At 45.2% G+C, this 27,200-nt stretch overlaps 2 protein-coding genes across 2 annotated transcripts in view; one reads left to right on the top strand and one right to left on the bottom strand.

Moving 5' to 3' along the window:
• The window catches only part of RyR (Ryanodine receptor), a 1,181,579-nt gene that overhangs the window by 1,040,410 nt on the left and 113,969 nt on the right, over window positions 1-27,200 (top strand). Inside the window, exons 111-113 of the mRNA XM_084584752.1 lie at window positions 9,536-9,739; window positions 15,558-15,800; window positions 26,941-27,097. Of these exons, the coding sequence (XP_084440878.1) occupies window positions 9,536-9,739; window positions 15,558-15,800; window positions 26,941-27,097 (604 nt within the window). The remainder of the gene's footprint in view (window positions 1-9,535; window positions 9,740-15,557; window positions 15,801-26,940; window positions 27,098-27,200) is intronic.
• Window positions 23,144-26,853, bottom strand: LOC146175335 (zinc finger BED domain-containing protein 4-like). The gene is made up of 2 exons (XM_084584314.1): window positions 26,833-26,853; window positions 23,144-24,229 (listed from the first exon to the last, which is right to left on the bottom strand). The coding sequence occupies exons 1-2, from the start codon at window positions 26,851-26,853 to the stop codon at window positions 23,144-23,146; spliced, it is 1,107 nt and encodes a 368-aa protein (XP_084440440.1).

Raw genomic sequence — 27,200 nt, forward strand, 5'->3', positions numbered from 1 at the left:
ACCAATAAACTATCAGTGGAAGTTCAGGGTGCGTCCCTTGTCAGTCTCCTCATTTCGTCCTGTCTGTAATTTTGTGCTGAGGAAATATGCACTCTACTTATCAAGACCAACTAGCCCATCTTTCTACATAAACAAGTCTGCTCCCCTATCTTCAAAGCCGGTGGTGATTCCTCATGTACACCAACTTTCTCACAACCTGAGAGAAAGTTGGTGTTTTCAGCACCCAACAAGCTTCCAAAGCTTTGCCCTCGCATTACTGGTTGTGCCGGCACGGATCACATACCGTAAAAACCCGTATGTAGTACTTAATTTTATTTATTTATTTATTCGAGCATACTGCAGGCCCAGTGAAGGGCCCTGGAAGGAGGGGCAACAATTGCAAAACAAAGTACACAAACAGAAAGTTAGAGGGACAGAAAAACAGTGAGTCAATGAATGGCCTTTTCTAAGTTGTCCATTTCAGCAAGTGATGATATTTGTAGCTGATTCTACTCTGTTATGGTGCACAGCAAAAAAAGAAAATTTCAAGATGTTAGTTCTGACAAAGTAAGACGTTAATGATTCTGTGTGTCTATTTCTTGCTGCTCTAGATGTTACCGGTTTAAGATACAAATCAGGAACCACTCACAATTGTTTGGTTGTGCGCTTGTCCTGTGTACGTGGTTCCTGTTTTCGCGTGTATCTGTTTATATCGTAGCACGAAAATTCTTGAAATGTAAACCAACTAGCCCCCATTGCCACTTTGCTTGCTTTGCTCACAATTGTTGTTCTTTATTAGAAAGAAAAATGTTAGCCTTTGTATTCTGCGCCGAGGCTCGAGGGACTGTATGTTATGTTGAAGCTTTGGGGTATACGGTGAGTCAGTGGGGCAATATTTGAAACAAAAATATAAACCTTGCATGGAATTCTTTCTAGAGCATCAATGTTTAACGTCAGAAAGAGCTTGTTCTAACTTATGTTTAAAAAAACAAAGGTTGTGAAAGGTGTCAATATGCTCATTCCAACTAAAATTACTCATTGGTGGGCATATGAAAAAGAATTAGTTTCATTCCTCATTTATTACACACTTATTGATACAGGTTAGAATTAAGTAAAATCTGGTCGCCTGGAACAATGGTTTCATTATACAAAACACAAACAACCTAATTTGAACAGGGTGAGTAATGTCGCGGTAATATGTCATTGATAAGAAACAGTAGTGGACAACACTATAGCCAAACGGGCGAGTTGGTGCAATATATTGGATGGAAAAACAGTGCAAAAGACAGCACTCGTCTTGTGTTTCTTTGCTCTGGTGCTTGTCTTTTGCGCTGTTTTTTCATCCAAGTAGTGAACCAAAGACTGTGCTTTGCGGGACACCAGGCATAATTGTGGGGTTTTCAGCACAGCACAGAAGCACACACAAAACAAGAACACCATGGTGTCCTGAAATTATGCCTGACAACCAGCTAGCTCAGCAGTTAACCCTCTTAAGGGACACCACAGTTAACTGGAAGTTTGTTGGAACATTGACCATTGATACCCACTTATTGAAGTTGGTTAAATAAATAAGCTAAAGACCAGTTAACGATGACTGAGGGGAGACCAATAGTTTCAAGTTTATGGATGTTCACTGTGCGAAACTAAATCAAAAGGCTTTCTTAAAGTCTAGAAATATGATGATTACTTGGTCGGAATTGTCAAGAACCTGGGAAAAATTTGAGCTGCTGATGTGAGCTGGGTGACCATAGAAAAGCCTTTCTGAAATCCATGCTGGAAAAGCAATGATATGTTCTCATCAAGAAAGGTTTGTATGTATTTGGATATAATAGGTATGGTCAAGAAGTTCGCAGCATGATGAAATCAGCGATAGGGGGCAATAATTGTTAAACAATAGAGGATGGATGGAATATAGGAGCGTCCCCTTTGAAACGGGATGGTAGCAGTAGCTATCAGGCTCATTTTTCTCCCTATTCCTTAATTATTGATTTAGAATGGTTAACTAAACCATCATTCTATTTATTAAATTTTTGTTCCTTCATTACTAACATTGTCACTTCTCTGCTTTTAAGCCACCAACCTTCCAGTCGTCATTTGCTAGTTTCTACCGCCGGTTTATTCACCCGGCCACTGTTATCTCTAAACCCCAGAGCTTCAGGAACAGTGATTGCGCCTGCATCAACTTCCGGATCGATACCATTACATTTGAGTATAATATTGTCAATTGTTTCACTGGAGTTACCAAATACAGCACATGCGTCATCTCCATTGTTAAATTTCTTTTTGTAGCTGCGTGTTCTAAGGCACCCTGATCTAGCTTCAAAAAGTAGGGCACTGCCTCTTAAGTTATCAAAGAAATCTTCCTTCCTGATCTTCATTTTCCACTTTCGGTATAATTCCACACTCTGTTTCTTTTTCATCGAATTTATCCAATTTTTACCTTCTGTGTTTTTCATCTGTTGCTTAATGCTCTTTATTTCTCCGTCCTTGTGACTAGCATACTTACTAGTTAGTTTCCTAGTTCTTTACGAGGATGGATGGATGGATGGAATATAGGAGCGTCCCCTTTGAAACGGGGTGGTAGCAGTAGCTATCATGCTCATTTTTCTCCCTATATCTTAATTATTGATTTAGAATGGTTAACTAAACCACCATTCTATTTATTAAATTTTGTTCCTACATTACTAACATTATGTCACTTCTCTGCTTTTAAGCCACCAATCTTCCAGTCCTTTTTTGCTAGTTTCCACCGCCGGTTTATTCACCCGGCCACTGTTATCTCTAAAGCCCAGAGCTTCAGGAACAGTGATTGCGCCTGCACCAACTTCCGGATGGATACCATTACATTCGAGTATAATATGGTCAATTGTTTCACTGGAGTTTCCACATACAGCACATGCGTCATCTCCATTGTTAAATTTCTTTTTGTAGCTGCGTGTTCTAAGGCACCCTGATCTAGCTTCAAAAAAGTAGGGCACTGCCTCTTGAGTTATCAAAGAAATCTTCCTTCCTTTACAAAAGTTAGCGCCATCTAGTGAAAGCAACAGAAACTGTGCGCGGCAGCCATGCTTTGTTCAGTCCGCCCGCGCCTCCCATCGAGTACGCTGTCAACGTGCGCCTTCGTAGAACCCGTGCATGCACCGAAAGGTGCATTGGTAAGCTCACAAGCGATTGTTTCATTTTTTAGCACCACAGCAGTCGCTGTTAGCTCCAAGCTCTATTCGGAATGATGCCAGCATGTTGTTGCGTGCCCTTCTGCAGCCAGCGCACCATCATAGACGCGCACGGAATCAAGGTATACGCGTGTATGCGACCGTTCGTTTGCAGTCCTAATCGGCTTTACAAGTGTCACTTGCATCATGTAAAGCATTACTGCACGTCCCTCTGACTGGGAGCTAGCTCACAGAATTTGCTATCACCTAAAACAGCAAGGTTGTTTTGCGCGCTATGGAGCCTTGTGAACTTGAAGGATAAGCTTATGCTGCGATGGAGGACACGGGAGAAGGAGCAATGCATGCATAACGAATGCTATTATGCAAATACATTCTTTGAAACATTTTGTACGTAGGTTGCATTTACCATTGCTTATTGGATTTAAGACACGGGCATAATTACCGAAATTACTTTTCACACTCGTACGAAATGGTAGTGCTTGGTGCACAGAGCAATACGGTTGTCTAGTGCGCCCGAGTTGCGTGTTTCACGCTGCAAAGCAAGTGGCTGCCAAACCTGTGGCGTCTAGAAAAGCAGGAAAAGATGACATCCCACTAGTGTGTTGTAACATGCTCACGTGCAGCTTGTTTTGACCGGTCCACGTCCAGAGCGCGCAGCTCAGGTTTTATACCTACCAACGCGGCCAATAGAATAACGAAGCGTGCGCTTCATTTTTGTGTGTTTTTTCGAGTCACCCGATGGTTCGCTAATTCACAGCTACCTGAAATCCACCGATATTTTTAAATATGTCTGTTTCTTGTTTATTCCCTCTGTCAGAAAGCAAACATTTGAAGCCGTGATCTCATAGGAAAGTGCTGACATTGGAAGCTTCGAGGAACTCGGAGAAGGAGAAACTTGGCTGAAATGAAAAGAAATTTGAAAAGTCAACTCACATTACTGCGAAGTGTTTGTGCTTTGTGCAACTGGCTGTGTTCATAAAATCAGATTTATATTATATCATATCGTTATAGAAAAATTAGGGGGTCACATAAGCTCCGCTGCTAAAGGTATAACGCGATAGTGTCTCTTTCTTCTTCACGTGTTATATTTTAGCTTAGCTTATATTTTAGCTATGCAGAGCTTCCCTAAAATATGGCTTAAGTGAGATGCTTTCATAGTAATCAATTTGACATCTGAATACTGTTTCCTATGAGAACCGCCACTCTCCGGTTTGATAATCTGTCACAGCGAAATGCTTGATAAGAAGTGGGTAATCTATTTCAACCAAGAAGAACAGCTTTTATTGATTATGCTCTGCGCATTTATGTTTAAAAGTCCAAATTCTTTTTTATCTGCTCACCGTGTCAGTCATTCTTTCATGTACGCTGCATTGGCAGTTTCACCCTTGTGCTTTGGGATCTCATCTCATGAAACATTTGGTCTTCCACGAGATACCGTGTGGACGCTGCCTGCATTGGTGAAACCGGAAACTTCTGACGCAGGCTCAGAGATCATCAGAATGACGTCACGAACGGCCACTCCAATAGCGTATCAACGGGACGCACCATCGATTGGGACGAAGCCGAGAGAAACTTATCATCGAGCCTTCTTTTAGAATCTTTTCATTATCATAACACGAAGCATGCTCTTAACAGAATACGTGGAAATCTTCCAGAGATATGCAATTTTAACCGTATTTAAGCAGTCGTCGTTCCATGCAGCGATCAATGCAATCAATACATCCATACGGGCGCCAAAACATTAGTGTTTTCTTTTTTCAAAACATTTTGGTGAGTGTATGTTTGTTTCTGCAAAGTCATTTCATTTAAGTTCAGTTCGAAAAAAAGTGCAAATGACGTGCACAATTCAGCAGATTAAGGTTTTGGAAGCTGTTAATAAAAAAATTATACTAATTTTGCCATTTTTGTCAAATATGCAAACGTTTGCATGGATATTTTGAATGCAGTTAAGCAGAGCAGTTGGACCTGTTGGCGAAACCAAGTGTTTTTTCTAAATGGCCCCAATTTGCACGTCTAGTTCGACTCAATTAAATTCAATAATGACTCAGTGGTAACTAATTGGAGTTAATGATTTCCAACTGGTCCAGTTTATTCCCATTGGCAAGTACAGTAGAAGAACGGCTGATTGGGCGAATTGGTGAACCTGACAGACAGTAATATAAGTGTGCAATATAACTCTGCCGCCATTGTCCACTTGTTCTCTTTGTCACGTTTTTGTTGCGTACTTCTATCCGTCATGGCAAGTACAATTGGACTCAATTGGTTTCTACTCTCACTCAATCATAACCAATTGGAATGGAGATTTTTCCAGCTGGTTCCAATTGATTCTAGCTGATTCCTATTAGTAATTCTAATTCCACTTAAAGTCACTTGTTTTTCTTACTGGGATGTGCAGTGACTAACCACTTCTGCAGGTCATTGGAATTACCAAGTCCAGGGTTTGGTTCACCATTGCCCCATGAGAGCAGCGCGCAAACACAAACACGTCTTTGATAATGCTAACACAGTGCTGTGGGTGTGACTGCCATTTCTAAATGTAGTGGAGTAACCACCAGCCAGAGCAGAACGAGGCATAAGGCAACATGTCTAGATAGGGTCCACCGGGCCCATTGAAGCTGAATGCTGGCTGTCAGTCTTGTAAACGGAAGTCCGGAAAGGGCACGTCGAACGGGGCGGTGCTTGTAGAAGGTAGTCGTTCCGCCAGAAAATCCCCCACATCTGGCTTTGCTTGAAGGTGCGTGTCGTCTGATACTGCATCATGCTGAAATGACAGGAAGGACAAACCAAGCAGAAAAACCTGTGCAAAGTAAAATAACGAGGCATAAGGCAGCATGCCTAGGTGCGTGGGTTTCCCATGCCCACGAGGTTTTTTCATTGATTTTATCATGTCAGATTTACGCCTCGTATTATAAGCAGATCCAAATAAATTTGCAATTCTACTCTGGCTATTATTCAGCATTGTCAGCATTAGGCTGGATGGATGAATGGACGGACAAGAGGGCGGGGGGTAGGTGGGTGTTAAGAGCAAAAAGGAGGGTGATAGGCATCACCATCTTTTTTATATTTTAATTTATAGACAACTCCTCAACTTCAATGACTTCAATTTTAGGCTTCCAGTAGCCCTGTATACATGAACACGATAGAGTCGGGTCGAGTAAAGTAGGCGGCAGAGCAGGTCGAGTTAACTCGCTTGCAAAGGGTAGGTTGTTTCGCTTGATCCGCTTGTCTAAAAGCATGTAGACGCTGTCGAGTCAGGGAATCAAGTTATGGGGAAATCTGGGATCAAAAAGCCTCTGCTACATCTAAGGGAATCGCTGAAGTTGAATGCTTTCTAGTCCTTATCAGTGATAAAAAATAATAATCGAAGCTCTCAATAATATTAATCAAAACCAAACACGAGCAGGAAGCAGTAACTTTGAGTGTCGACGCTAGGCGCCGTTGCTATACTTAAAGCGAGTTCATACAGACACCAAGTGGGTCGAGTTTACTCGAAGCTGACTCGACCTGGTGCTATCGAGTTCATGTATACAGGGCTAGTGACTAGAGGCATCATCTAACGGTGGCGTTTGTTGACTGTTTCGGCAGTTTCAGCTTCCCCACGATGACGCAGTGTCCCTTGTGACCACTGCGTAATCACGGTGCTAGCAGTGCACACGCTACTTTAAGCAGGTCAGTCACAGCTCGCACAGTGTAGGAATGGCAAAGGCAGCACTCAGCATTTTGCACGGGTCTTTCACGGGCCTTTTCAGCCATGCTGGCTATGCCCTGCAGCTGAATCACAGACGCACTTTTGCGAAATGCAGGGTAACAAACGAATTTAGAGGTACCCAGGATGAGTTTCTACGGAAAGCAAGGGATAATACAACGGAAGACGATGATCATGAAAACGCCGAATTCGAAAATATGGTGCGCACACGACACGCCCCTGGTCAAGGTGCTAGGTGCAAAAAAGCACAAGTGCGGCACATGCTAACTGGCAGCTCGTGCGCTGCCCAGCATCAGTGCTAGAAGCGGCCTACTGGTTTCCGCTAACGGGAGAACCATGTTGATTCCACAATTGCCGGTGCAAATGTGAGCTGCTCTTCTCTTTAAGATGCGTGAAATCCTTTGATCAAACGAGTCAGCGCGATAAGAAAAGCACTGGCATAAGAATGTGGAATGCATCATTCGCAACGCTTGGCACAGGGTTGGGGGTGGCATTGGGCGTGAAAGCACGTACGCCTTGCTGAGCAACTGCGAAGTATAGTACATATAAATACTTATGCTGATCTTTCTTTGCTTGCATTATATGTGGAGCAAAACGTTTTCCCGTTTCTGCTAACTCGAACCTTGTAATATGCTGGTTAATGTGATACGTTAACTGTGCTACAGGAGTGGTATACTGCATCGCCCTCTCATATCTGGGGCTTCGTACGTTGGCCAAGCTCAGTTCAGTTCAGTTCAGGCGTTCAGTCGTGTCCGACTCTTCGTGACCCTATGGACCATGTCACGCCACGCTTTCCGGTCTCTCACTATCTTCTTAACATCACATAGCTTCATCTGCAATGCCTCGAGAATGCCATCTAACCATCGCGTTCGCTGCCTACCCCTTCTCCGGCGACCCTCAACCTTTCCCAACATCAAATCTTTCTCCAGCGACTCCTCTCTTCTCATCAGATGACCAAAGTAGCTGAGCTTTAACTTTTGGCCAAGCTAGCCGCTGTATTAATGACTGGCTATGGGAGCATGCCAAAAATGTAAAAAATAATGACTATAATGTGAATCTCATGTGGTACCTTGCTTTTTGTGACAGCATGTGTAAGGCAATGTTTTAGAAGCAACTGTTCTGGGCAAGAGTAGCAATAATAAGCTAATGAAGAATGAAGGTTCGGGCTAGTTGATGATCATTCATGTTTAAGCAACAGCGCTAGAGGACGAAGATGGGGGTTGCAAGTTCAGCGCAGTCGTGTGTCCCTTCGTGCTCTTGTCTTTCTCCAGTAGCGCTGTTGCTTAAATGTGGCAGTAATAAGGATGGGCTTCTGTTAGAGGCATATCATATCAAAAAGTTGTCCGGTGATACGTCTGTACATGTGTATTCTGCTCAGTGTGCTTTTTTAGATTCCTTTTTCAATAGCCTGTTGGGTGACTTTAGTACCTTTTCTGTATTCTCCTTGTGCATGCTCGCCATTCACTTCTCTAAACAGTTGGTAATAGCACCCGTGACCGTCCTATGTGTCCTTCCTTTTGTCTTTCGTTCATATATTTTGAACTGACTTGTTCACATTATGCAATGCCAACTAGTTAGGAACGAGCGGGGGTTCTATCTTATTACTAACGAGATTACGTGCAACAAAGAGATGACAATTATGGAGCAAGTAACGAAGTGCATGTTGATATTTCGCATGCTCTTTGCATGCCTGCCACTGACAATGTGATGCACCCCAGTGGGTGACATGGAAGCAGCAAAAAATATGTGCTGTCTCCAATTCATTCTCGGTGCTGAACCTCGTAGCTTCAGATGCAAGCTTCACACTGCACGTCTTCACTTAGTGCAGAAGCACTCCAGAGGACCACAGGCCGCTATAGCCCTGCACACAGAAGTCTTGAGGCACCTGAAGTGACCAGCTCATTATTCCGATGCCGTTCTTGTCAGGCCTCCCCTACTATAAAAAAGTGTGAGAGCATGTCGCGCATTCCCTTCTCTGGCACTTCATTCTTGCATCACACATGGACATTGCTATAGAAGCGGCTCTGCTTAATTGGAACTTGATATAATTCGTGCAAGTTTTGAGTCCTCTTTATTGTTGTCCACAGGTGCCCTGAGGATCTGACTTGTTCGGAGTGCCATCTGTGTGTGAGATGCTGGTATTTACAAGGATAGTGATGCGGATTAACCTGGCAACAAGGCAAGGTCTGGCCTCAGCGTCCTGAGCTGAGGCCAGACCTTGCCTTGTTGCCAAGCTAATCCGCCTCGGGACGGTGCAAGAGTGGTTTGCAGTGTATGCAGCACTGGACTTGTTAGGCAGTGGAATGGATTTTTAAGTGGGGATTGTGGTGTGGATGAGATTATTACAGTAACAAGTTTCACCCCTCCATCACTCTGATATATATATTTTAGAGCATTGCTTCATCTTAGCTCATTCCATGGTTTTATGGTGCTGACGTGGGCTTCATTGGCATCCGGAAGTGCTAGTCTGCACCACTGCCCAAAGAAGGTGCCATACTTTGTTTGCCAGGAGGAAAGGAAACTGGTGCTATATGTGGGAGGATATGACATATGACTTTCGTGGGAGGATATGACATATGAGTATCTTGGTGGATGAGTTTAGCCCTGAACAATAATTCTTCCTTGTCATACTACAGCTGTGTCATACTGCGTCCGCTTTTCCTTGTCACCATTGCAGGGGTCCCCTGGAGCCCATCAAACAGGGGCTTGGCCTCCTCCGTGATGGCATTGGGGCAGGGCTGTCTCTGCTGCGGCCGTCCAACATCCGCCGCCAGTACCAGAAGCTACGTTCCATGACCTTGGGGGAGATCCTGCTTGGCACCTTCAAGATGTCCTTCTTCGGCTTCTTCTATGTCATCTGGCTGATCTTTGCATTCACAAGGTCAACTGAAGGCTAGCATTCACCGTGCTTAGGAAGGAGACGGAGGGGCAACTAGGAGCATAACCCTATAGAAAAAAAAAACACTGTTGACTTGTTGGAAAATTGCCTGTTGTATTTTGCCCCCAGTTGGACCAGTGGGCACCAACTGAAATTTGGGCTAAATTCCATTTGGTACCAACTGGTCCAGCTGAGGACAAAGCACAATTGGATGTTTTTCAGTTGAAATCAGTTATTTATTTTCTGAATGGAAAATGAAGTTTCTTGATTCCTAGGCTTGCCACTGTTGCACTGAATTTGATGGTACTGAGTGCTGAAACAGGAGGAGCAAGGGGAAATGTTCCTTGAGCAGTGTTTCCCTGCCACACATGGCACAGTGTACGAAATGGAGGGCAGCTAGAGGTTCCGAAAGTGTTATGGGAAACCAAAGGGGTTCTAGTGTTTCCACCTGCTCTGTATTGTGTTTTTGTCATCTTCAGTGGTCTGGTTTATTTTCTTTACTGAGGTGGCATGCGCATTGACAAAATGGGCAACAATGATTTAATATGAGTATCATACTTACCTGATTCTAACGTGCACCTTTCCTTTTTTTTAAATATAAACCATAAAGTAGCATGCACATCATAATTGGATACAAACCAAAATGGCGCGAATTTATTCCCACCCACCATCATTGCCACTTCAAGATGGTCAGCAATGCTCGCTGATGCCGGGAGCCTGTATTTGTTTTGTGCTGTAGCATCTATGGGCTTTCTTGCTGAGGTGGCAGAGGCTGCACCAAAGGTCGTTCACTATGAGGTTGGCTTTAAGAAAACGGTCATTTTGTACGCGAAGACTGATGGAAACAGAGCCATCGCACGTGCTGATAGCATGCCGAAAACGTGTGTTCGGGACTGGAGAAAGCGGAAAGACCACATCTACCTGCTATGGGCTTAACGGACCTCATAAAAACCGATTCCTTGAAATTGAATATGAATTAGTAGATTTCGTTAAAAGAATCTGAGATGACCACATGCCGATCACAACTGAGATGCTAAAAGTAAAAGCGCTCAAGTTGGCTAGGCATCGCAGTTTGTCCAGGAGCGAGTTTGAGGCCAATAGAAACTGGATAGCACAGTTCATGAAAAAGAAAGGCTTTTCTTTTCGGCGGCAGACTGGCATATGTCATAAATTGCCAGGAGCCTTTGAGTAGAACCTGATCTTCAGTACAAGTTTTGTGCTTTTCAAAGCTACTTGATTTCGTTACGGCAAAAACATGGCTACCAGCTGGTACTAATCATCAGCGCAGACCAAACACCACTGTATGCAACATGCCCGTCAACACGACCATTGGAGTGAAGGGGACCAAGAAAATATGGGTTTTGTTGACAGACGATGAGAAGACATGAGTAACTGCGATGCTCTGCTGCACTGTCGACGGCCACAAGTTGCCGTTTTTCCTCGATGGAAAATGCTTCCGAAGGCAGCGAATTTTTCACGAGTCATCATCCGAGCAAACAAGAAGTGCTGGATGCACACTGACATGGTCTTGAACAGAACAGCTATAATTGGCCCTGAGGCCAATTATAGCTTTGCGCTATGCTTGTCTCAGACACGTTCAAGTGTCAACTTTAGCCACATGCTAAGGGCAAGAACGCTGCGTGCAATACTGACCTCATCGATACACCCGGAGGCATGATGCTGCAGCTTCAACTACTCAGCCTGTGCTTGAACAAACCAGTGAACAATAGGGTTCGTGCTCTCTACAGTGAGTGGCTTAGCTCCCAGCCGTTCACACCGAACAACAGTCATGAGGTGAGCATCCGAGGCATGGGCCACAATTTTGTCAGCCATGGTGAAATGCTCGTTATCGCAAACGCGCTGGATGGCACGGACGACAATAAGTTGTGGTCGGTTAAAAGTGAGAAGGAGCTATCGGAGAGTAAAGAGGAGTGAAGTGGAATTACCTATTCCTCTTCAGTAGCGTGGTTTTTTGGGCTTGTTGGTACATGATTCCAATACACTATAGCGCAGCAAAAGACGAGGACACAAGAGCGAGAGACGAACACCACGAGCGCTAACTTCCAACAAATTTTATTCTCCTGAAGCATCATATATAAACGCCAGAAAAACATGAATCACATGTGCAAACAGTATCAATTCCTTAGAAAGACAAGCTCTTTATCTGAGAGGAGAATGGAAGGTGTGCTTACACACGCGCATCCTGAACTATTTATCTTTTCGGCTTCAAGGATTTCGCGCGTTACTCTTTCTCTGCTTTTTCCTATTACAACACTTTTATCAAAGAAAGGCTTACAGGTTTTTGAGTTGCATTCGAGAATGTGGTCAACTAGCGATCCGCCTTGCCGGCCGTTTCTGACGTTGCGAGCGTGTTCCATTAGGCGCTCGTTCAGACATCTCCCCGTCTGGCCGATATAGTGTTTCCCGCATGACAAGGGAATTTTATATACAACACCTTCATCGCACGAGACGTACGGCTTCTGGTGCTTAATTGTGCATCCGCCTGCTTTTTTGGTGTTGGTTTCTTTCAGCTTGCACAACGTAGAAAGTTTCTTCGGCGCCGAGAACACTACGGTCGCATTCGCTCATTGACCAGTTCTTTTCAAATTGTGAGATATCTTGTGCAGATATGGTAAAACAACAAGGTTTTTCCGTTCCAGAGGAACCGGATTTGGGTGGCATTGATTTTCTGGTTTCATTTTTTTAAGAAGTTTTTCGGCAACAGAAACTTGAACATGGGCGGGATATCCAGCATTAGTCAGCCTCCTGGACTGCTCTTGAAAACTATCGCTCATCATGTGTGGACAAGATTTCCGGAGAGCATTTTGAAAACATAAATTGATAATACCTCTTTTCACAAGTTTAGAATGAGCGGAGGGATATGGCAGCATCGGCTTGTCGCTACGCGGCTGATAGGCCCAGCATATGTGATGAGCGTGAAAGGTGAAGTTAATATCTAAAAATCTAATGGAGTTATTAATAGGCAATTCGCATGTTAGAACAAGCGGTTTAAAATGCTCTTTCATGATAGTTACAATGCTTTGAGCCTTTGGCTCAAGAGAGCCATGGTCACACTTAACAAGAACAAAAAAATCATCAACAAATCTAAAGACCTTGATTACGTCCAAGCTTTCAAGGTGGCTGGAAACAGCCTTGTCAAGTTTGGATAAAAACAGATTACTCAGAATCGGCGCTATGCACGACCCGATGCATATCCCTTCTTTCTGAAGGTAGGGTTTTCCTTCCCAGTTAATAAACGTTGACTGCAAGTAAATAGCTAAAATTTCTAAAAAACTGCTCTATGACACACCCGCCGAGTTCTGGAAAGCAACACACCCGAACTCATCTATGTACTCCTCTACACAGCACAGCACCTTGTCGTTCGGCAGTGAGTAATAAAGATCCTTAACATCCACAGAAAATGCAACAATGCTGTCATTAGAGCGCGACCTAACGAAGTCTAAAATTTCGTCAGATTTCTTAACCATAAAAGGATCGTCAAGCGGCAAAAGGTTAAGTTTGCTTTGTAAGTACATTGAAACAGTTTTTTGCCATGTGCCAGTTTCAGAAATGATCACTCTGGATGGTTTTTCCGGTTTATGGGTTTTTGCACTGAAAAACACGTCTAAAAAATCTTTACGTGATTCGCCTATTTCTTTAAGAGGTATTATCAATTTATGTTTTCAAAATGCTCTCCAGAAATCTTGTCCACACATGATGAGCGATAGTTTTCAAGAGCAGTCCAGGAGGCTGACTAATGCTGGATATCCCGCCCATGTTCAAGTTTCTGTTGCCGAAAAACTTCTTAAAAAAATGAAACCAGAAAATCAATGCCACCCAAATCCGGTTCCTCTGGAACGGAAAAACCTTGTTGTTTTACCATATCTGCACAAGATATCTCACAATTTGAAAAGAATTGGTCAACGAGCAAATGCGACCGTAGTGTTCTCGGCGCCGAAGAAACTTTCTACGTTGTGCAAGCTGAAAGAAACCAACACCAAAAAAGCAGGCGGATGCACAATTAAGCACCAGAAGCCGTACGTCTCGTGCGATGAAGGTGTTGTATATAAAATTCCCTTGTCATGCGGGAAACACTATATCGGCCAGACGAGGAGATGTCTGAACGAGTGCCTAATGGAACACGCTCGCAACGTCAGAAACGGCCGGCAAGGCGGATCGCTAGTTGACCACATTCTCGAATGCAACTCAAAAACCTGTAAGCCTTTCTTTGATAAAAGTGTTGTAATAGGAAAAAGCAGAGAAAGAGTAACGCGCGAAATCATTGAAGCCGAAAAGATAAATAGTTCAGGATGCGCGTGTGTAAGCACACCTTCCATTCTCCTCTCAGATAAAGAGCTTGTCTTTCTAAGGAATTGATACTGTTTGCACATGTGATTCATGTTTTTCTGGTGTTTATATATGATGCTTCAGGAGAATAAAATTTGTTGGAAGTTAGTGCTCGTGGTGTTCGTCTCTCGCTCTTGTGTCCTCGTCTTTTGCTGCGCTATAGTGTATTGGAACCATTCCTCTTGCACAACTTTTCCATTTTTCGTGATCACAAGTAACTTGTATGCATTATAATTGGGTTTTTTTTTTTTTTTTTTTTGACTATGAAAATCAGCCGCACGTGAGAATTGGGGACAGGCTAGAGTCGGATAAGTACGGTAATACTAGAGCCAGTTAGATGCATGCTATGGGGACCGGTGCTGTGCTGCAGAGAAAAGTGGTTCTGGAGGGCTTATCAAGTTGTGGACCATGTTTTTCGGTATGTTGTAGAGGGACCTACCAAACGTCTGTGACATGTAGCAGGGCGAGATCACGCAGGTCACTCCAGAACAAATCTGCAAGTTTGCTCATTATTCACTACACTGCGCAGAGAATTGCATTGAGCTGGTAATATAGTTAAGCAACACTTGCTGTTGGTTCAAATCCATATTTGGGAACACAGCGCGGAACAGGACGCAACACAAGAAAACGAAGGTAGACAGGACGGAGCGCTGAACTGACAACTTTTATTTCAAAAGAAAGAAGGTGACCCATATTTAAGCGGTGCCTATCATAACACGTGATCAATTCAGGGGGAAAAAACACTGCTAAAAAACCTTTCTTGAAGAAAGAATTGGCCAAAGACAACAAAAATGTGAAGAGGGATAAGCTCTGATAAATAATTTCTGCTACATGAAAATTATCTCCAGTGCTGATAACCAGAAAAAAGAGATGAACATTTAAAAGCGAAAACCTTTTAAATTTTCGCTTTTAAATGTTCATCTCTTTTTTCTGGTTATCAGCACTGGAGATAACTTTCATGTAGCAGAAATTATTTATCAGAGCTTATCCCTCTTAACATTTTTGTTGTCTTTGGCCAATTCTTTCTTCAAGAAAGGTTTTTTAGCAGTGTTTTTTCCCTCTGAATTGATCACGTGTTATGATAGGCACCGCTTAAATACGGGTCACCTTCTTTCTTTTGAAATAAAAGTTGTCAGTTCCGCGCTGTGTTCCCAAATATTGAGCTGGTGCACATAAAAGAGCAGTAAACAAGCAATGTTCTTCACTTGTTACTTATTCTTGATGTTTTAGCAATCCGTCCGGTGCAGTTTTGTGTGCGACGAATGATTATCCAATGATTATCAGCACCCACCCTTGGCTTGAGCCCAGAGGCTGCCACTAAAGTAGTAAAAGGTCGTGACCACTGCAGCTAGAAATTTTCAAACTGTTTTCCTCAGAGTTCTGCCAAACTTCCCCGCATGTTTTATCCCGTGTGGATCCCTCAAATTTGTTTCCCCAAATTTCCTAACATGCTTACCTGGCTGTCATATTACAGGAGCATAGTTCGTGTGACATTGCGGCTGATGGGTGGCCAGCCCCTGGTAGGTGGCGGGGCGCCCGAGGAAGACACCAGGGGGCTCAAGTACCCCACAGGACCACCCTTGGCTCTGGAGGCCGGTCCCACGGCGGTCGCCATGGCAGCGGGCGCGGCAGGTCTGCCGGCCGAGGCGGACATGGCCCCGCACATGCGCGCCTTTGGCCTGGACATCACTAAGACCGAGGAGGATGGCGAAGTCAAGTGAGTGCAGGGCAACATTCCTGGGATTGGTGCAGATTGGGAAGAGCTTAGGCCTGCTAAAAGCATATGCTGAGGGCAATTGCAAAAATAAGAAAATGGATACATAACGTTGCAATCAGAGTTACTATCCATTACGTACAAGGTGTTTACTAAGGTAATCGCTAATCGAATCAGGACAACCTTCGATTTCAATCAACCAAAGTATCAAGCAAGATTTCAGAAACGGTACTCTACTATCAATAACATCATGCTGTCAACCAGATTATAGGAAAATGCTCGAAATATAACCAGGCCTTATTCATAGCATTCATTGTTTACATAAAAGCATTTGGCTCCGCCGAAACCTCAGCAGTCGTGCAGGCATCGCGAAATCAGGGGGTAGACGGAGCCGTATATGAAAAATACAGGAAAATACCTGTATTGGCTCCACAGCAACCATAGTTCTGCATAAAGAAAGTGATAAAATTCCAATTCAGAAATTGAAGGGCAAGGAGACACGATCTCCCCAGTGCAATTATTTAAACCTTGCTTAGAGAATGTATTCAAAGGCATGGAATGGGAGCAGTTAGGCATCGGGGTCAATGAAGAATATCTTAGTAATCTGCAATTCGCTGCTGACAATGCCTTGTTAAGTAACTCAGGAGACCAACTGCAACTAATGATAAATGATCTATACAGGAAAAGCGGACAGGTAGGCCTAAAGATTAATATGCAGAAGACTAAGGTAATCCTGAACTTCCTAGGGAAAGGAACCATAGTTTAACATAAATAGCGAAGCTTTGGATGTGGTGGGTAAATATGTCTACTTAGGACAGGTTGTGACCGTAGATCCGGACCACGGAAGAGAAATAACTAGGAGAATGAGATTGGGATAGAGCACATTTGGCAAGCACTCGCAGATTATGACTAGCAACTTACCGGTATCGCTCAAGAAGAAAGTAGACAACAGTTGCATCTTACCTGTACTCACTTAAGGGGCTGAAACGTGGTGGCTAACGAAAAGGGTTCTACTCAAGTTGAGGACAACACAAAGGGCTATGATTGAAAAATGGTAGGCGTAACGTTAAGAGATAGAAAGTGCGCAGAATGGGTTAGAGAAATAACACATGTTAATGACATTCTAGTAGCAATCAAGAAGGAATGTCATGCATACTTAATTGACGCATTAGAATCAGTACAGAGTCGTGCGGCCCAATTTATTACTTCATGTTACGACTGTAGGAGCAGTGTTTCTGGCATAAAATCATCGCTTGACATACCGCCACTGTCTTCTCACCGTACAATTGCCAAACTCTGCCTTTTCAACAAGTTATATTACTGTTTTCCTCATTTGCACTGCACACTCCTGCTCCCTCCCAATAGAACATCGTGTCGCCTTTTTAACAGTCTGAGCCTGCAGCGTCTACATGGTTCCACCAATGCATTTCATAAATCGTTCTTGCCATCCGCCATTGAACAGTGGAATGGTCTACCTGAGGCGATTGTAAATGAGAGTGACCTAATTAAATTCAAAACCCTGCTTTTATCTTATCTCCTTCCTTAGTCGCACTTTTGAGTACCACCTCTGCACGTCTTGTACTTTTTTTTAATATTGTTGAACCTTTGCATGCAAAACATTGTTCCCATTTTCCTCTTCATATTGCGCGATGGCCTCAATGCATCTATGATTGTTCACTCTTTCGTTTTATAATGCTCTTTTAACAATTATGTTTGCCTTCTTCACTGCTATATTCCAAATGTTCCTTTTGATCGTGATTTCGTTTATTTTTTGCTCCCCCTTTATGTAATGCCCCGCCTAGGGGTTCTTAAGGGAAAATAAATGATGATGATGATGAATCAAGAAGAAATAGGCATGGGCCGGGCATGGAGTGCGGAGAGAGGACAATCGATGATCGCCTAGGGTAAAAAATTAGATTCCAAGAGAAGCAAAGCATAGCAGGAGGCGACAGAAAGTTAGATGAGCGGATGAGGTTAAGAAGTTTGCAGAGGTCAATAGGATGCAGCTGGCACAGGACCGGGTTAACTCTTACGTTACATGAAAATGTCAAAATGGCGGTTTTTCATAGGTATCAAAAGATATATTTTGCCAGTACAAATAATACTGCAGCACACGTTGCAGCATACGAAATTGCACATAATAGAATGCTCTTTCCAAAAACGTGGGTTACAGAGCAAAACATTTATTTCTGAACACACAAAAAATCAGAAAATTGCCATTTTTGTCGCAAGTTGTTAAAAGTAAGATAGAAAAGGCAGAATATTTATACGTAGACGCATTATTAATAAACAAAATACACAGTCGAACCCAGATAGATCGAACCTGGATAATTCGAATTTTGGTTATATCGAACTCACTGAATATTCCCTTGAAAATTCCATGTAAAAGTATAGGAAAGCTGCGTCGTATATTGAACACATGCAGGCATTGCGAAATCAGGGGGTAGACGAGCCGTACATGAAAGTGCTGGAAGATATATTGTTACGGACTTGTTCTAAAACAGAGCACGGAGGAAGAAAGAAGGAAGAGGAAGAAGTGTGCGCGCCCATTCGACCTTTGTCTGGTGGCACTTGTGTACCTAGCGTACTGAACCGACTAGAACCTCTCCGTCGCGACGCTAAGGGCGTAACATTTTGGTGGAGGTGCTGGGTAACGATCCCTGGCGCTACAGACAGCACCGACACAACTGGAGCCTCGCCGGAGTCGTCGCCTTGCGGGCCTCGAACCGCAAACCAGCGCCATGCAATCGGCCAATGACCCGCAAGCAGCCCGTGGTGACGCGGTGATCCAGGCTGAAGATCGGCCTGCGGGTGCAGCGAACAGTTCTTCGCATCACTATCGGGAGCCCCGGACTTTCGCGGGAGCGGCAGGCGAGGACGTTGACGAGTGGTTGACCCACTACCAACGGGTGAGCCGCTACAATCGATGGGACGCCGCCGCTAAGCTCGCAAACGTGGTTTTCTTCCTAACCCATACCGCTCTTGTTTGGTTCGAAAACCACGAAGACTCTCTTACCACCTGGGACCGTTTTGTTACTGAATTGCGGCAGTGCTTCGGTGACTGTCTTGCACGAAGGAAGCGAGCTGAACACGCGCTTACGCACAGAGCCCAGCTACCTGGGGAAACATGCACAACTTACATAGAGGAGGTCCTGAAGCTATGTAAAACTGCAAGCGCTAATATGACCGAGGAAGATAAAGTAGGACATCTTCTGAAGGGCATCGCAGATGATGTTTATAATTTTCTAATTGCTAAAGGTGACCTGAACGCCGTCTGTGATGTCATTCGGCATGTTCGCACATTCGAGACATTAAAGACTCGTCGCATAACGCCAAAATTTGGGCGGCTCGCCAACGTTCCATCTGTGGTGAGCATTGAAGACAACTTCATGGACTTGTCGTCGACGATCCGGCAAATAGTTCGTGAGGAACTGCAGCGGTTTGAGCCCCCTGTACGGTCTCCATCATCATTGCCCTCTGACGTCGGCTCTCGAGGGCCTCCCTCCTTGCTCCCGTCGATGCCCGTTGTGAATTCTATCAATACAGCACAGGCGGACGCTTACTCCAACAGCGCGACGCCAAGGTTCGATAGCCCTGGTCACCCACCTCGCTACGACTCGCGCCCTACTAACTTCTTGTCGCCCTATGATCAGCACTATGAGTACCATCCTCAACCACCACCTGCTCGCTATTTCCGGCATCCAACCCGAAAACCTGAAGATGAGTTTCGCTACCCAATGCACCCTGTCTCCTCGGAGCCCTCCAGGGAACACGTTTTTGCTTGACATTGCTAACCCGCTTACGTGCCTTCTCCACAAAGACGCTCCCTTCGAGTGGACATCAGAGTGTGACTCTTCTTTTTGCCAGCTCAAGTTTTTACTAACGTCACATCCGATTCTCCGGCATTTCAACCCTTCTGCTCCAACGGAACTGCACACGGACGCCAGTGGTGTTGGCATTGGTGCTGTGCTGATTCAGCGTTTCGGCGACAAGGAACACGTTATTGCTTACGCCAGTCGTTCCTTAAGCAAACCTGAACGAAATTACACAATCACTGAGCAAGAATGCCTCGCGGTAGTTTTCGCCGTTCAGCGATTTCGCTGTTATCTATACGGGCAGCCCTTCACAGTGGTCACTGATCATCATTCCCTGTGCTGGCTGATAAACCTCCGTGACCCATCTGGCCGTCTTGCACGGTGGGCAATTCGTTTACAAGAGTTTGATTATACAGTTTCGTACAAGAGTGGACGCCGCCACGCTGACGCGGACTGTCTCTCACGTTTACCGCTTCCCACAACGGAATGTGACGCCGACAATTTTGATCATTACATCGTTGCGGTTTTACCTCCATTCCCCGATACCCGTACATTCCGCACTGAGCAGAGGAAAGATGAGAATCTCCAACCATTCTTTACCGCTGCAAGGGACCCTACAGCTTCCACTCCCTATTGTATACGGAGTGGTCTTTTGTACAAAAAGGACTATTCTCCCACTGGTCTCCGCTACCTTCTGGTGGTGCCCGTCAGCCTACGCTCCTCTGTTTTGCGCGTTATGCACGACGACCCCACTTCGGGACACCTGGGATCTGCGCGGACGCTCTATCGCATCCAAGAACGTTTCTACTGGCCCCGGATGCGTGAAACCACTGAGAAGTATGTGGCTAGCTGTGCTCAATGTGCGAGTCACAAACGCCCCGCCGGCACTCTTCCTGGTCTTCTTCATCCGGTGACGCCTCCAAGATCCCCTTTTGAGAAAGTCGGGGTAGACCTCTTGGGACCTTTTCCCAAGTCTCATTCTTGCAACCGCTGGATAGTCATCTGCACTGATTACCACACTCGTTACTGTGAGACGGCAGCCCTTCCATCAGCTACTGCACACCAAGTCTCCCTCTTCCTGCTGCACTTTGTTATACTGCGCCATGGGCCTCCCCGAGTGTTGATCAGCGACCGAGGGCGTCAGTTCACCGCTGATGTTGTCAAAGAACTCCTTCGTTTGTGCCAAACGCGTTTCCGACATTCTACCCCGTATCATCCGCAAACAAATGGGTTGACCGAGCGAACCAACCGGACACTCACCAACATGCTTTCAATGTACGTCGCCGCCGACCACAAGGACTGGGACACTGTGCTACCATTTATAACATACGCATACAACACCGCCCAACAGGAAACAACAAGTTACAGTCCATTCTTTCTCCTCTATGCCCGGTCTCCTCGACACATCCTCGACACCATCCTCCCGTTCTCCACAGATGACGAACCTGAGATTGCTGAGATCCTGTGCCGGGCTGAAGAAGCCCGCCAGATAGCCCGCCTGAGAACTCTCGCCTCACAAAAGCGCTCGAAATCCCGCTACGACGACCACCATCGCCACGTCACCTACCTCCCTGGAGATATGGTCTGGCTTTGGCGTCCACTAAGGAAGCGTGGCTTAAGTCAGAAACTGCTCGCGCATTATATCGGTCCCTATGTTATCCTCGAGGCAATTAGTGACCTCACCTATCGGATTGCGCGCCTTACAAAAAGTGGCCGACGTTCTTCACGAACTGAGCTTGCCCACGTCGCGCGTCTGAAACCCTGTCATCCTCGTGCTGACGATTGACTCGCCCGGAGGGCTTCGCCTGCGACGGGGGAAGTGTTACGGACTTGTTCTAAAACCGAGCACGGAGGAAGAAAGAAGGAAGAGGAAGAAGTGTGCGCGCCCGTTCGACCTTTGTCTGGTGGCACTTGTGTCGTTCCCGCTAACCGTGTGTACCTAGCGTACTGAACCGACTAGAACCTCTCCGTCGCGACGCTAAGGGCGTAACAATATATAGTGGCTGCATCGCAACCATAGTTCTGCATAAAGAAAGTAACAAAATTTCCATAAAGAAAGGTGTTAGGCAAGGAGACACGATCTCCCCAGTACTATTCACAGCTTGCTTAGAGGAAGTATTCAGAGACTTGGAATGGGAGCAGTTAGGGATAAGGGTAGATGGAGAATACCTCAGTAATCTGCGATTTGCTGATGACATTGCTTTGTTAAGTAACTCGTGGGGATGAACTGCAATTAATGATTGATGACCTAGACAGGAAAAGTAGAAAGTAGGCTTAAAAATCAATATGCAGAAGACTAAGGTAATGTTGAACAGCCTTGGGAAGGAACAGCAATTTATGTTAGGTAAAGAAGCACTGGAAGTAGTAGGCGAATATGTCTACTTAGGACAGGTAGTAACCCCAGATCCGGACCATGAAAAGGAAATAAGAAGGAGAATAAGATTGGGATGGAGCGCATTTGGCAAGCACTCGCAGAAAGTTAGGTGGGCGGAGGAGGTTAAGAAGTTTGCAGGGGTCAAGTGGATGCGGCTAGGACAGAACCGGGTTAATTGGAGAAATATGGGAGAGGCCTTCGCCCTGCAGTGGGTATAGTCAGGCTGATGATGATGATGATGGCATCGAACTCAATTTCACCGGTTGTTCGATATATCGAACTTCGCACCACGCACTGGACGGTGCGCCTTCCCCAAAGAGGATCGGATCATCCTCGGCTGTTTGCCGCGTGACCTTTTCAAGCCACGCGCGGAAAGAATGTGAGGTTGCAGTTCAGCGACGGCTGGTAAAGGGCAGTGCCGCGCCCTCTCCACAAAGGCGCGTGCATCAGCAGTGAGAGCTTACCATGCTCTAGCACATGACGTTTGCAAGCATGTGTGTGAAGGAACGAAAGGGAACCAATGCAGCCGTACTGTTCGGGAGAGGGGAAAATTGCGATAGAGCGAGGCGCAAGGGTGTGCCGGTGTGCCCATCTCTTTTGCTGAGCTTTATCTCTCCCCCTCCTCTCTCTTTCCCGGTCTTCATTCGCAGCAGCACGCACTACTAGGGTTGTGCGAATAGTGGTTTTTTGATTCGAAGCGAATTCGAAGCGAATAGTGATTTTCTTCGAATAATTTCGAAGCGAATAGTTCGAATAGTACTTCTGGCACTAAAAAGAGGCTGACTCACAGTAGGCATTTCCAAAACCATTTATTTTCCCAATACACGATGCCATTACATACTGCACTGAGGCTTTATTTAAAACCACACTTCAAAATTTTAAGAAAGCACCTAAAGTGAGTGATGAACAATTTTTGCTGGCTTGGTAATAAAAAGTTATAACACATAAAGATACTGCTGGCTTTCTAATAAGAAATTCGAGATAAAATTTAGAAAAATGAGAGTATAACAGAACGGTGCCAGTAGTACAACCAATAACTGAAACCATAGTAGTAACTGCACTACACTGCAGCAAGAGCACTAAGAACAGCAAAGAAAAAAAGAAGACATTCTGCACTTCCGGTGACAGCTTCCATTTACAGCCCAGCATACTCCAATCTAAATGTTATCGTGCAGAAACACAAGCTGTTCTACATGACGGGTGAGCAGGTTCTCTCTCTGACAGCGCACAATGTTTCCTGCAGCTGAAAACAGCCTTTCGCTCGTAGTCTGTGTTGCTGGGATTGAAAGATATTTGCGTGCAAGTGGTGCTATGGATGGGTACAGATGGCTGCCGTTGGTTCTCCACCACGCCAAAGGGTCTTCAGACTGCGGAAGAAGGGGGCTTTTCAAGTACTCGGCGACTTCATTCTTCACTATATGGTGTGGTCGGCGGCTCTTATCGGAACTAAATTTGTCAAAGGCGCACCACACAGAGTCACCCGAAGTGGAAGGTCTTGGAGATGCGCAGACTCCGCTTGGAACCTCAGCATGCTGATGCACTAGCACCGTCTCTTCTGCTGCCTTCACAAGGAGATCAAGCACCCATTTCTTTTCAGCTTCGGTAGTGTAGCATGCATCTTTGTACCTAGGGTCAGCCAACATGGCTAATGCTGGAAGCTGAGACATCTTGATGTCAGGAAATCTAGACTTGATGCTCTTTAGTAGGCTGGATGCAATTGATGCTGCATCATAATCATTCAAATGCTGTGCAAGAACGATCCTTGTGCATTCAAGCAGCGGGATAACTTGTGAGAGAGTTGGGTAGCTATCCCCAGAGAGTTGAGTTTTGGCCTGATCAAGCGGCTGCAGGACCTTTACTGATGCTGCTAGTAGCTTCCACTCTTGTGCGGTGAGATTTTCAACCACGTCCCATTCTGAAAGTTCCACAGTAATAGGGGCACGAAGTCTTAGAAGTCTGGCCATCATGGCATGCTCGCTGTTCCAACGTGTCGGTACGTCCTGCACTACTTCAAGACAATCCAAAAGCATGCTTTTCTGAATTTCATTAAGGCGTGCTCGAGCCTTGGCACTTCGCTTATACCGACCTACTATTGACCTTGCTTTTTTACAAGGCTGCGCAAGCCCCGCCACATCTTTTTTGACATCATTGATGCATAACTGAAACGTGTGGTCGAAACACAGCACGCCCTGCCATGACGATCGCGCAACCGCCGAAACAAAGTTTCTCCCGTTGTCAGTGACCTATGCCGAGCGTTCACGGCAGTATAACGCTCCACGGGTGCGCAATAAGCTTGGCGTTATTACACGCTAAAGGCGCCCTTCCCATTGACGTAAGTATACACTTCGGCGACATCAAGTCTCCGGGCTGCCGCTGAATTTTTCGCCACTCCGAGAACGGTCGCCCATGTTCGGTACGCATGATTCGTCACCTGACTGAATGAAGCGATAGCGTGGTAGGGCTGCGTGTTTATCTTTGCATCTGTCCTGTCGGATAATCTTTTCCGCAGCTCTTGAAAAAGAAAAAAAGGAGGGGGGCCGACGAATTTTCGGGCGAACGACCTGTATACGCTTTCGCGTAAAAAGCCATGCTGCATTACTCGAAACCGAAACCACACAAAGCAAGCGGGCGAGCGTCCCAGAAACAATTCGCACGAGACGAATACTTCGAAATTTCGAATACCGAGAATTTGGTTCGAAGCGAATATCGAATGCTGTGCTATTCGATCGAATATTCGAAATTATCGAATATTCGCACACCCCTACGCACTACGCATGCGCGGACAAGCCAGCTCGGTCTGTGGCACACGCTTTCAACGCTCAGTGCGCGGCGGCTGCGATGCGCGTCTGGCGTCATCATGCCTAACGTGCGTAGCTAGACGGCTGCGAACGCTAAGAAGCGTCAGCTTCTCTTTTTTTTTTTCAGGAGCCATTCATTTTTGCCGTCGTGCTGAACGTGCGGCGTGGTGTATGCTATGGCGGCTGCAGACGTTAAGAAGCGGCAGTTTTTTTTTTTTTTTTTGCGAGAGTCGTTCATTGCATCTATGAATCAATGAAAGCACGCTGTCAGATGCGATCATGACACCGGCTGTTAGCATTGTTCTCTTCAAACGGCATTTGCAGCTATCACGCTCTCCAATGATTTTGTGGCAGTGGACTATGCCTGCCCCAAGCGCAGCTTGATAAACCGAACCAGGCTAGTGCAATCAAGCCATCACGGGCACTCAGCCAAGTTCCCTCCCTGCCATTGAGGGATCTATCAAAAGTACTATAGTAAAAAGATAAACGCACTATGATGTTATCGCTGCGCAGCATCTTGGTGCGCTGCCAATAAATGAGCTGTGGATTTGAGACGCCCAAAACGGGGATGCGGCACCAAACGCTTTTTTTTTTAATTCTCGAAGGCAGAAGTGGAGTGTGGGTTTATTATACGAGTAAGTTGATTACATGACAAGTACAGTATCATTTTCACGATCGCAAGTTGCGTATCAAGGCAATTTTTGTGTATCAAATTATCAATATATCAAAACTATTTCGCAATCCCCTTCGAATTCGATATATCCGGGTTCAACTGTATAATATACATTTTGAAGACCAATGACCGGGGAACACTGTGTACAAAAAATTAGCTGTCTGTACAGCGGCATTCTTCAGCTACATAAATAAACTGCAGGTGGAAAGAGCCTGATTTCTCATGCCATTCAGTGAAACTTCCTGGTTTTCGTGAGGAAACTAACCAAAACTGCTGCAAACTGGCTGTATAGGCCATGTACGCATGTTGGAGATGCGGCAGACCTTCAGGAATGTGTTTTCATGGACTAAGACTACCCTGACTCAGAGTCAAGGCTCACTAGTGAATAGCTGGCACCACTCAGCACCATCAGATAACAAAGCCGACTGTGGGATTCAATATTTGACTTGCTGGAAGTCCTTTTATCACAAAAATTTTATGTTAATGCTGCATCACCACGAGTAGCAGTTTTCTTCAAGCACGGCCGCTACGGCCTCTTTCACAACAACGCATGCACACTAGTTCTCAAAAAGATCCATCAAAGATCAGAACTTCTCCAGAGCAGAAAAATTTAAACTGGTTCTACAAGTTATCCATAACTACAGCACAAAAGAGAGCAAAAGATGAAGGAGGGACACCACACAGCGCTGGCTCACAACTAAATGTTTTTATTGGATGCCAGTAGGTATAAATACCTCCCTGGCGGCCAGAAAGAATACATGCATTAATGACATACTACCAGGCACGTGTCAATACACAATTGACATACGTGTGAATACGATATGATCAGTGAGCAGATACTTGTCACAATCAAGGTACCATCTTTCTTTCTCTGACAACGCAACGGATGAAGCACTAATGCATTCTTCCGAGAGCCTTCCTCTCAAGTGAGCTTCAATTATCTTCCTAGCTAACGAGTTCTTTTCTATCACTGTACATTCCTTATACTCTGGCGCACAGACATGAGTATCATCATCATCTTCATTATCTTTGCAACGCCTGCAAAAAACATATACGTAATGAATGTGGCTAATCTAAATGTGACTTATTGCTGAACAGCCTCCAGTATCTGTAGAAAGTAAAACTGCACACCAATGCACATTACTACTGTCATTTAGGGAACAAGCTGCTTATGGGTTGCTTGTTGGAATGCCCACCTTCATCTGCTAGCCTAAACCATTGGGAAAGCAGCGCAGAGAAGCGCGGTTTTTATGTCACATCTAAACAAAATGCATTTTGTGTAGGTGCCCAAAGCTATGTTTTTCTTTTGCAGGCAAACGAAGTAAAGTCATGGTACACTAGTGTAGTCCGTGCAGGTTAATGAAAATAGTCTTACTGCTTGTGTCATCTCTTTCATTGTCCTACTGTTTTCTTTTTCTCTGCAAGGATAATCCCTCAAAACTTAAGTTCTGCATTGACGCCAATTCAGTTTTTCTGCTTGCAGGTACCATGTGCAGCCGCCCAAGTCGACGCTGAGCCCCCAGTCGAGCCTGGATGATGCAGAGCAGACGACGGATGAGGACACCAGCAAGGGCTCACCCCCTCAGGACAAGGGCTCGCCCGACGGGGAGCTGCCAGATGGCCTGCCATCAGACGCACAGGTGCTCGCATATACATTGAGATGGAGGGCAACCTCTAAAAAACAGTTCTATCCCTCTTCCTGATAGTGCCATTGGAAGCGGTTGAGAAAATTTAATTTGGACA

Source organism: Amblyomma maculatum, chromosome 11, assembly GCF_055883805.1.
Source record: "Amblyomma maculatum isolate TAMU_Amacu chromosome 11, ASM5588380v1, whole genome shotgun sequence".
Taxonomy (NCBI): domain Eukaryota; kingdom Metazoa; phylum Arthropoda; class Arachnida; order Ixodida; family Ixodidae; genus Amblyomma; species Amblyomma maculatum.

What these genes read in the sequence shown, in the direction of transcription:
- LOC146175335 (XM_084584314.1), bottom strand. Translation starts at nt 26,853, where the DNA reads ATGAAAGAGATGACACAAGCA. An exon ending in TGAAAGAGATGACACAAGCA is followed by an intron (nt 24,230 to 26,832) that starts GTAAGACTATTT and finishes CGCTCGGCATAG; the next exon opens with GTCACTGACAACGGGAGAAA.